The following is an 11,461-nucleotide window of genomic DNA, read 5'->3' on the forward strand; positions in this document are numbered from 1 at the left end:
GGTATGACCTGCTGTTGGGACCGAAAATGAGTGTCCGCGTCCACGTTTTGCAGGTGTCCGTTTAAGGAGGAAAATATAAAAGGAAAACACTCCGTGCCGAGAAAATGTGTCCGTACATGTCAGGTGTCCGCTCACGTCGGGGGCCGTACATTGCAGAGACTGTTGTGTACTAGTGGCGAACATTTCAGAATATCGCCCCACAAGCTGGACACGTTTAGTTTCACACTTGACATGTTACCACAAGTGTTGTTGTTGTTATTGACTGTGTACTTTTTCTTATCACTATGATCGGTTAGTTTGCTTGAATTTTCTAATGTCATGATTTGTATACATCGTGTTCTTGTGTGTGTGTGTGTGTGTGTGTGTGTGTGTGTGTGTGTGTGTGTGTGTGTGTGTGTGTGTGTGTGTTCGTGTGTGTGTGTGTGTGTGTGTGTGTGTGTGTGTGTGTGTGTGTGTGTTCGTTCGTGTGTGTGTGTGTGTGTGTGTGTGTGTGTGTGTGTGTGTGTGTGTGTGTGTGTGTGTGTGTGTGTGTGTGTGTGTGTGTGTGTGTGTGTGTGTGTGTGTGTGTGTGTGTCTGTCTGTCTGTCTGTCTGTCTGTCTGTCTGTCTGTCTATCTGTCTGTCTGTCTGTCTGTCTGTCTGTCTGTGCCTTTTTTATTTTAGAGGACCGACAACAGACCCGGAATATGCTTTCTCCAAGTTATTTGACGTGTGGTACATCAGTGACAATATTCTGATTGCTTCCCTTATCTCGTGTTTACATTTCCAAACTAAGAGAGAGAAAGCAGACAAAAAACGTGTTTCGACTCTGACCTACCGTTTACATTTAAGCTTACGTTTACAACACAAACCTACTAACACAGATACACTTTGCTTTCCTGATAAGGCCCTTATCCAGCCAGGGCTTGTTCCTACATAAAACATTCCTTTTGTGTCAGGAAGAAAACGGCAACCCCACTAATTCAAAATCAAGTCGCAAAATCAAAGATAGCAAGCGACACAGGGTGACCCTGTCGGCGGTTATCTGGGCTGAGGTGCACAAAAAAGTTACCAACCGGGCGGGTGGGAGACAGCTGAGGTGTTGGATTGGGTAACATTGAGATTGGCTGTGATTTCAACCAATAAGACGCAGCGGTTTGTTTTCTCTCCGGTTTGGTTGGCATCCACTTTTGTTCCGTGCACCTCGGCCCTGTGTACCTCACATGCAGTTAGGGTTAGGGTTATCTCACGGGTTTGTGTTTTACGGACACAGTACTATTAGGGTTGCAATAAAACGGGTGATCAAAGCTAAAAAAACCAACTAAATCCAGTAACATAGGACAGCAGCATTCTGCCCCTAGAAGACGAGAGGTCAACGAAAGGAGGATTGACGATGCGAGTCGTTGCTGGGATGCTAGTGGTTGTCGTTGCTGTGTTGGCGATGGCCGGCGGAGGGTCAACAGCAACAGCGTCGCTCATGATACAAAATTTTACGTGGTCAGACTGTGGTGAGTTTGAGGATTGTCTCTTTTCATTGTGAACACATTGCATCTCACACAACACGGGCTGAACCTGGCTAAGCACTCTGTACACATGACATGTGAAATAACACAGTCTGAACCAAGCACTCTGTACACATGGCATGTCACATAACACGGGCTGTACACATGGCATGTCACACAACACGGGCTGTACACATGGCATGTCACACAACACGGGCTGTACACATGGGATGTCACACAACACGGGCTGTACACATGGCATGTCACACAACACGGGCTGTACACCTGGCATGTCACACAACACAGTCTGTACACATGGCATGTCACACAACACGGGCTGTACACATGGCATGTCACACAACACGGGCTGTACACATGGCATGTCACACAACACAGTCTGTACACATGGCATGTCACACAACACGGGCTGTACACATGGCATGTCACACAACACGGGCTGTACACATGGCATGTCACACAACACGGGCTGTACACATGGCATGTCACACAACACGGGCTGTACACATGGCATGTCACATAACACGGGCTGTACACATGGCATGTCACACAACACAGTCTGTACACATGGCATCTCACACAACACGGGCTGTACACATGGCATGTCACACAACACGGGCTGTACACATGGCATGTCACACAACACGGGCTGTACACATGGCATGTCACACAACACAGTCTGTACACATGGCATGTCACACAACACGGGCTGTACACATGGCATGTCACACAACACGGGCTGTACACATGGCATGTCACACAACACAGTCTGTACACATGGCATGTCACACAACACGGGCTGTACACATGGCATGTCACACAACACGGGCTGTACACATGGCATGTCACACAACACGGGCTGTACACATGGCATGTCACACAACACAGTCTGTACACATGGCATGTCACATAACACAGTCTGTACACATGGGATGTCACATAACACAGTCTGTACACATGGCATGTCACATAACACAGTCTGTACACATGGCATGTCACACAACACAGTCTGTACACATGGCATGTCACATAACACAGTCTGTACACATGGCATGTCACACAACACGGGCTGTACACATGGCATGTCACACAACACGGGCTGTACACATGGCATGTCACACAACACGGGCTGTACACATGGCATGTCACATAACACGGGCTGTACACATGGCATGTCACACAACACAGTCTGTACACATGGCATGTCACATAACACGGGCTGTACACATGGCATGTCACACAACACAGTCTGTGCGCATGGCATGTCACATAACACAGTCTGTACACATGGCATGTCACACAACACGGGCTGTACACATGGCATGTCACACAACACGGGCTGTACACATGGCATGTCACACAACACGGGCTGTACACATGGCATGTCACACAACACAGTCTGTACACATGGCATGTCACACAACACAGTCTGTACACATGGCATGTCACATAACACAGTCTGTACACATGGCATGTCACACAACACAGTCTGTACACATGGCATGTCACACAACACAGTCTGTACACATGGCATGTCACACAACACAGTCTGTACACATGGCATGTCAAATAACACAGTCTTGTATGAATTCCAAAACCAGATAGACTGCTAACGTTTAAAAATTGAGAATCAAAATCCAAGAACGTTCAGTGATTGGAACGGTTATTTCATGACAAAACATGCCATTCATAATGCTTTTTTTCCCCCCGTTTCTGACACATAAGGACAGTTTTGTTTTTACAATCATATATGTACACACTGCGTTGATGTGTTGTTTATAGTGTATTGTAAATACTCTTCGGTCGGTCGGTCGGTCGGTCGGTCGGTCGGTCGGTCGGTCGGTCGGTCGGTCGGTCGGCTAGTTGGCTGGCTGGTTGGTTGGCTGGGTGGTTGGTTGGTTGGTTACTTAGTTGGTTACTTACTTAGTCACTTAGTTGGCTGGCTGGCTGGCTGGCTGGCTGGTTGGTTGGTTTGCCGGTTGGTTGGTTGGTTAATTAGGGTTGGTTGGTTGGTTGGTTGGTTGGTTGGTTGGTTGGTTGGTTGTACCAATGCTCTGTATGACCATATTAGTTATGTGTATGACTATATTCATGCTCTGTATGACCATATTAGTTATGTGTATGACTATATTCATGCTCTGTATGACCATATTAATCCTCTGAATGACCATATTTATGTTCTGTATGACCATATTAGTTATGTGTATGACTATATTCATGCTCTGTATGACCATATTAGTTATGTGTATGACTATATTCATGCTCTGTATGACCATATTAATCCTCTGAATGACCATATTTATGTTCTGTATGACCATTTTAATGTTCTGTATGACCATATTGACCACTGGACGATTTCTCACATAGCAGAACTTCGGTGACTGCGCGTAAGAGCGAAAAATACAAAGACCAACAAATACTGTACTCACGTGTGAACAAAAAAGACGAAACATATAAATAACAGCGACGTTTCCACCCTTTTTCATTTATAAAGGTTTCAACATGGTATAAGTCCATCCCTCCATTTGGTCTCATATATACCAACAATCGCCATCATGGCTACTTGCCTTGGTGAGTTGTGATGTTTTCATTAATTCATTTCCGAAAAAGGCACCAGTGCCTTTGAAGAAATTAATCCTTTACAAAAAATACCACCTTGCGCAGAAAGCATACAGGCTGTTAATATTGGGTCTGGGACCAAATGGAGGGATGTTCTTTTCCCATGTAAAACCGTGGCCAGATCTGAGACAATGAGGCGAACAGTTTTCACAAAGCGTAGTGGGCCTTTAACTTTGACATTGTTGTCCGTGGCAACAGGCAACAGCAACAGCATCTTCCAGGTGACCAATCTGGACGTAACGTCACCGCTGAACATTCCTGGTCAACTGACCATCAAGGAGCTGGAGGTGACCCCTACTAGCCATAACAGCCCCACTAGCCCTACCGGCCCTACTACCCCTACCAAACCAACCAGCACTATCAGCCCTACCAGCCCTACTAGCCCGACTAGCCCCACGCTGCTCGATGACGCTCTCATCACCTTCCACATAGAGACCTCCTCCAGTTTCTCAGGATTCAACAGAACAGTACCCTGCTTTCCACAGCAAGGAGGGAGCTGGTGAGTCGTCATCATGCCCCTTTGTGATGTCATAAGTATGACGTAGTGCTCACACTGATTGACGTGTTAGGAAGAAATAGAACGAACTTTCAACTCGATTTGTCTGGCATTCAATATTGGCAATGTTGGCACTCGCAGAACATGTACGAAATGGAATTTGACAAAGAAGTACGCTGTGTCGATCGATCGTCTTTATCCCAAGTAACAGGACACAAGTTTCAAGTATCGCTGTGAAACACTAAAATCTGTAAATATTCAAAAGTAAATTTACTTTTCCCTTTTAATTAATTGATAGTTAATTTTCCTCTTTTTTGAATTAAAACGTCTTTGAATCTTACTTGAGAATCACATTGGGAAAAAAAGATAATACAAGACAAAGGCATCAACCTGCTCTGTCTGTCAGTCAGTCAGTCAGTCAGTCAGTCAGTCAGTGTCTGTCTGTCTGTCTGTCTGTCTGTCTGTCTGTCTGTCTGTGTGTGTGTGTGTGTGTGTGTGTGTGTGTGTGTGTGTGTGTGTGTGTGTGTTCGTGCGTGCGTGCGCACGTGCGTGCGTGCTGGCTGTCTGTCTGTGTGTGTGTGTGTGTGTGTGTGTGTGTGTGTGTGTGTGTGTGCGTGCGTGCGTGCGTGCGTGCGTGCGTGCGTGCGTGCGTGCGTGCGTGCGGGCGTGCGTGCGTGCGTGCGTGCGTGCGTGCGTGCGTGCCCGCTTACATGTTTGCCACTGTAATGGATCACATAACCTCTCAGAGTCTCTCTCACTCTCTCTTTTCCCCTCTTTTTCTACTGTTCATCTCAATCTCAACTGTGTCTCTAACCCTCTATTTCTCTCTCCCTCTGGCTGACTGTCTCCGTCCCTGTCTGTCTGTCTGTCTGTCTGTCTGTCTGTCTCCCCTCCCTCCCTCCCTCAGGCCAGAAGAGTGGGGGACAGCAGCGTGTCACTAATTTGCCCATCCGTGTCACGTGCAGTGGCTACAAGCTGTGCGACATGCTGACACTCAGCGACACGTCGTCCCGCGTCACGCAGCAAGCGGTCAAGGCCTTAACGTCCGCTGGTTTGAATACCACCTGTCCTCTGTCCGGTTCCATCAGCGTGACCCTTCGTAACGTCACCATCGATGTTCCCAGCATGCTCCACACTGACATGGATCTTTTTCTCAACACGGTAAAGAAACCCTTGATTTCTTGTCTTCTCTCTTTCAGGATCAATGGTTAATCACTACTTTGCTTGGTGCTTCAGATCCCGCAATGGATCACAGCAACATAAATGATATACACATATCTTGTTTTATCGAAAAATAGCAGCCATATTACTGAATAGAGCGTAAAGATAGCAGCGTTAGTACTGAACAGAGCATTAAGATAGCAGCAATAGTTATGAATAAAGCAATAAGATAGTAGCCAAAGTACTGACTAAAGCATTAACATAGCACCAATAGTACTGACTAAAGCATTAACATAGCACCAATAGTATTGACTAAAGCATTAACATAGCACCAACAGTACTCACTAAAGCATTAACATAGCACCAATAGTACTCACTAACGCATTAACATAGCACCAATAGTACTGACTAAAGCATTAACATAGCACCAATAGTACTGACTAAAGCATTAACATAGCACCAATAGTACTCACTAAAGCATTAACATAGCACCAATAGTACTGACTAAAGCATTAACATAGCACCAATAGTATTGACTAAAGCATTAACATAGCACCAATAGTACTCACTAAAGCATTAACATAGCACCAATAGTACTCACTAAAGCATTAACATAGCACCAATAGTACTGACTAACGCATTAACATAGCACCAATAGTACTCACTAAAGCATTAACATAGCACCAATAACAACTGTGTGAATGGTGCTATACTGAATGAAAGAGTGTGACATGAAGTTCTTGTACATCATTGTAAAGAGTGTGAATGACGTTTTAGTTTAGATGTCAAGCGCTTAGAGCAAGCCTTTTTAACGAAAGTTTTTGATTTAGCGCTATATAAATGTTCTTCTTCTTATTATTATTATTAATACTCACTAAAGCATTAACATAGCACCAATAGTACTAACTAAAGCATGTCTCCTTATTTCTGGCAGAACAACTACTTCGTGACAACTAAGCTGGTGTCTGCAGACTTACAAACGGAGTTGGGCTGTGTGGAGGTTTCTATGCCTGTCTACAAACCGTGCCAGGGCCAGGGCTGGCTCTGCATGAAGAGCATCGATTTCATTAACAGGTTGATGAATCCGTCACCGTGACCCTTCGTGACGTCACCATCGATGTGCCGAGCATGCTCCACGCTGATATGGATCAATTACTTAACTCTGGCTTCACGCATTGTATCCAAAAGCACCCATTTCATCAACAGCCTCATGAATCTTTGAGGCTCAGTCAATTAATCCTGACGTCATGCATTGTATCAATGATGACGTCATCTAGTCCTTGACGTCACTTGAATTAGATATAGTTTGAGCCTGGTATACATTGATCTCAGAATTCTTACCACCTTTTCTTTTGACCGAAACATCGTGTTACATTCATTTTACCCGAACTGATTTTTGTTGTATGGGGTAAAAACCGTAAACTACAGTCTAAAATTCATTTCGCTTCAATACTAAATTAATGTTCAATAAAAAAGCTCAATTATTGAGCCTGGATAAAACAAACAACAAGAAGTTGTGCTGAACCAGTCCCCGGGCAACTTAGAGAAAAGGGTTTCAAATAAATACAAGATTTTCATCCTAAAAATCATGCATATCTCATTGTCTTCAAAAGTATCGTCCCAATGAGAGCAGTGGTATTCAACGAAGTGATCAAACTTTTCATTTATGTTGTTTTGTTCAAACTTATCATTTATGTTGTTTTGCAACTTACAAATAAAACATTTTTATTTTCGAAACGTGTTTGCGCTTGATTGTGGGTTGGTACCATACTAAAGGGTTGTTCACATACACGACTTGATTGTGGGTTAGTACCATACTAAAGGGTTGTTCACATACACGACTTGATTGTGGGTTAGTACCATACTAAAGGGTTGTTCACATACACGACTTGATTGTGGGTTAGGGTTAGGGTTAGGGTTGTTCACATACACGACTTGATTGTGGGTTAGTACCATACTAAAGGGTTGTTCACATACACGACTTGATTGTGGGTTAGGGTTAGGGTTAGGGTTGTTCACATACACGACTTGAAGACGTTTAAAGTAAATTTGCAAAGTGACGTTTAAAAAATGGCTGATTGTTCGTCAGCAGGTAACATCGTTTTCAAATGACATTCAATTGTTTCCCCTTACTCGACATCCAAGCACAAAAAGTGGTCGGCTTTCAAACCAAATGTGGTCGACTTTCAAACCAAAAGTGGTCGACTTTCAAACCAAAAGTGGTCGACTTTCAAACCAAATTTGGGCGTCTTTTGGGAGAAACAAAAGTTGGGGAATACCAGGCTCCCCGAACTGTGTGTCCCGGCATCCTTTACGCACTGGAAGCCAAATAGACGTACTATAAATTCTTGAAGGTGTTCCCGCGACGCAATTGACATGAAAAGAGGGTGAACCTAAATGAGGGCCCCAAAGGGTTAAAAATCGTGATCGTGATTGGCGTTTTTTGACCTTTCTGTGACCGTGATTGCCGAAATTTCAATTTCTGTGATCGTGATGGGACTTTGCCCGTGATCCGTGATGACAAAAAAATCAAGTCTCGTGATCGTGATCGTCATTTGTTTTCGTGATCGTGATGGGCATTATTGCAAAGCATTTATTTTCAACGTACATTTTTCACAGCTGTATCACTCTATGATCCTCTATTCGTCAAGGTGTTTGTGATCGTGAAAACAAAAATCAAGGTAACTGTGATCGTGAAAGCTAAAATTTCCCTTCCCGTGATCGTGATGATACCCCCCCTTTGGGGCCCTCCTAAATGTCCGTTATCATGCGTACCGTCGGTTAGGACTTTCTGGCTGTAGTCGTCTTTCTGGCTGTAGTCGTCTTTCTGGCTGTAGTCGTCTGCCAGTTTCCATACTACAGAAGACCCAGGAGGCCTGTTGGCTACAAGGGTAGAACTCAGGGTTTGTCCCCCTCGGATGACAGTGTCCATACTACAGAAGACCCAGGAGGCCTGTTGGCTACAAGGGTAGAACTCAGGGTTTGTCCCCCTCGGATGACAGTTGTACACCAAACTACAGAAGACACAGGAGGCCTGTTGGCTACAAGGGTAGAACTCAGGGTGTGTCCCCCTCGGATGACAGTTGTACACCATACTACAGAAGACCCAGGAGGCCTGTTCGCTACAAGGGTAGAACTCAGGGTTTGTCCCCCTCGGATGACAGTTGTACACCATACTACAGAAGACCCAGGAGGCCTGTTGGCTACAAGGGTAGAACTCAGGGTTTGTCCCCCTCGGATGACAGTTGTACACCAAACTACAGAAGACCTAGGAGGCCTGTTGGCTACAAGGGTAGAACTCAGGGTTTGTCCCCCTCGGATGACAGTTGTACACCAAACTACAGAAGACCCAGGAGGCCTGTTGGCTACAAGGGTAGAACTCAGGGTGTGTCCCCCTCGGATGACAGTTGTACACCAAACTACAGAAGACCCAGGAGGCCTGTTGGCTACAAGGGTAGAACTCAGGGTTTGTCCCCCTCGGATGACAGTAGTACACCATACTACAGAAGACCTAGGAGGCCTGTTGGCTACAAGGGTAGAACTCAGGGTGTGTCCCCCTCGGATGACAGTTGTACACCAAACTACAGAAGACCCAGGAGGCCTGTTGGCTACAAGGGTAGAACTCAGGGTTTGTCCCCCTCGGATGACAGTAGTACACCATACTACAGAAGACCCAGGAGGCCTGTTGGCTACAAGGGTAGAACTCAGGGTTTGTCCCCCTCGGATGACAGTAGTACACCATACTACAGAAGACCCAGGAGGCCTGTTGGCTACAAGGGTAGAACTCAGGGTTTGTCCCCCTCGGATGACAGTTGTACACCAAACCCTTGTCTGTCTTAGTTCGTTTATTTTTTGGGGTTTTGAGTTTGTTGATTGTGATCCAAGTCCCGTTTTTTTCGAACTCTCCAGTCCACCCACCTGAAAATGGGTACCTGACACTATTTAGGGCCGAGGAAGCCAAAGCCAGCGAGAGTTGTCCATATGTTGGCATGTAAAAAGTACCTGTTCTTGAAGGAACTTGGCGGGAAGTTGTACCTCAGCAGCGAACGACTGACATTAGATAGAAATCAAAAAAGGAGAAAATGGTTTCTATTTAAAACAAAAAGATCAGAACACGAACCTGACACATGTAGCACATCTCGGCTCATAAAGCTGGATCCTAATAATTATACGTTATCCCCGAGTACGGTAGTACTTGGGCTCAACAGACTTTAATTGTGTGTCTATGTGTCTGTGTGTGTGTGTGTGTGTGTCTGTCTCGACTTAACAGCTTATTGCTGGGAAACTACTGGGCGCAGTTCGTTTAAAAGTTGATACAGTAACTTGATAATAGGTCCGATTGATCGTATTAAAACTTCATAATGTTACCTGGGACCTAAATGCAAAATAAACCACAAAAACGACTTGGCGGTGGGAGGAATTCACACGGAGCAACAGCCAGCCAGGCAGCCTGATAGAACAGCCAGCCAGCGGATACTGTCGTCACAAAAAGACGTCATGACAAAGTTACACGCAAAGCGAAAGAGACTTTGACGTCATTTACTTTTGTTCGAAATTTTCCGTCTGTTCCTAGCTTGTCGGTGAAGACCTCGTCTTTGTTCTCTATTCACATTGCAGCTGTGAAATAATCAGTCTTGTGTCTCGGTCGTGTAGGTACAGAGTTTGCTTCTGCAATGATTGTGTTCGTGTTGATGACGGCTTCATAAGACAAATCAGCGAATCTATCGTGAGGAAGACGTTTGTGTACAAATCACCGAACCCAACCCATTTTGTGTGTGCATTTTTCTGAAGAATAAACTGCATGTGGTTAATTTCATCCTTTTAATGCTTGTCAAAACGAGCCATAAAGCTTTAGAATAAAAGATTTCACGCATTGCTTGGCCATCTGATCACAGATGAGGTCGCAGTTTGTAGGTTGAATCTATGAATCGGCCAGAGATACACTGGGCGAAAAGTCGCGTTTTGGCACTTTAACTTGGCATATAACATCTAACATCACGTTCATCATCTGAATTTTGTGGCATTATACCGATGCGATTCATGTCACATTAGAAAAAACTGCCGTAACGCAATAAAATTCCTGAGATTTTAGTAGTTTGCATAACACAGTAAAACATCGAGTTTTGGTGTCTGCGTTTTGGACGTTTTCGCTCGGATTTCGGACAGCTATTCACATCGTGTTAAACAAGTTGTCGCAGTGAGCAAAACACCAGATAACGTCTGGAATTATGAGAAGTTATTTCTGTAACATGGGGCCAATTATATCACGACCATAATCGTGGACGACTTCATTTCATCCTTTAAATACATATCATGGGGCGAATTATATCACGACCATAATCGTGGACGACTTCATTTCATCCTTTAAATACATATCATGGGGCGAATTATATCACGACCATAATCGTGGACGACTTCATTTCATCCTGTAAATACATATCACGGGGCGAATTATATCACGACCATAATCGTGGACGACTTCATTTCATCCTTTAAATACATATCATGGGACGAATTATATCACGACCATAATCGTGGACGACTTCATTTCATCCTTTAAATACATATCATGGGACGAATTATATCACGACCATAATCGTGGACGACTTCATTTCATCCTTTAAATACATATCATGGGACGAATTATATCACGACCATAATCGTGGACGACTTCATTTCATCCTTTA

General features: G+C 44.5%; 1 protein-coding gene across 1 annotated transcript; it reads left to right on the forward strand.

Moving 5' to 3' along the window:
* Positions 1–1,075: 1,075 nt before the first annotated feature.
* On the forward strand, positions 1,076–7,511 carry LOC138955155 (uncharacterized). The gene is made up of 4 exons (XM_070326818.1): positions 1,076–1,486; positions 4,316–4,616; positions 5,579–5,774; positions 6,709–7,511. The coding sequence occupies exons 1-4, from the start codon at positions 1,372–1,374 to the stop codon at positions 6,868–6,870; spliced, it is 774 nt and encodes a 257-aa protein (XP_070182919.1). The 5' UTR covers positions 1,076–1,371; the 3' UTR covers positions 6,871–7,511.
* The last annotated feature ends 3,950 nt before the right edge of the window (positions 7,512–11,461 follow it).

This window comes from Littorina saxatilis, unplaced genomic scaffold (genome assembly GCF_037325665.1).
Source record: "Littorina saxatilis isolate snail1 unplaced genomic scaffold, US_GU_Lsax_2.0 scaffold_1349, whole genome shotgun sequence".
Lineage (NCBI taxonomy): Eukaryota > Metazoa > Mollusca > Gastropoda > Littorinimorpha > Littorinidae > Littorina > Littorina saxatilis.

Coding starts and splice junctions, on each gene's coding strand:
- LOC138955155 (XM_070326818.1), top strand. CDS start 1,372: ATGCGAGTCGTTGCTGGGATGCTAGTGGTTGTCGTTGCTGTGTTGGCG. Junction 1,487..4,315: donor TTTTACGTGGTCAGACTGTG/GTGAGTTTGAGG, acceptor CCGTGGCAACAG/GCAACAGCAACAGCATCTTC. Junction 5,775..6,708: donor TGGATCTTTTTCTCAACACG/GTAAAGAAACCC, acceptor TATTTCTGGCAG/AACAACTACTTCGTGACAAC.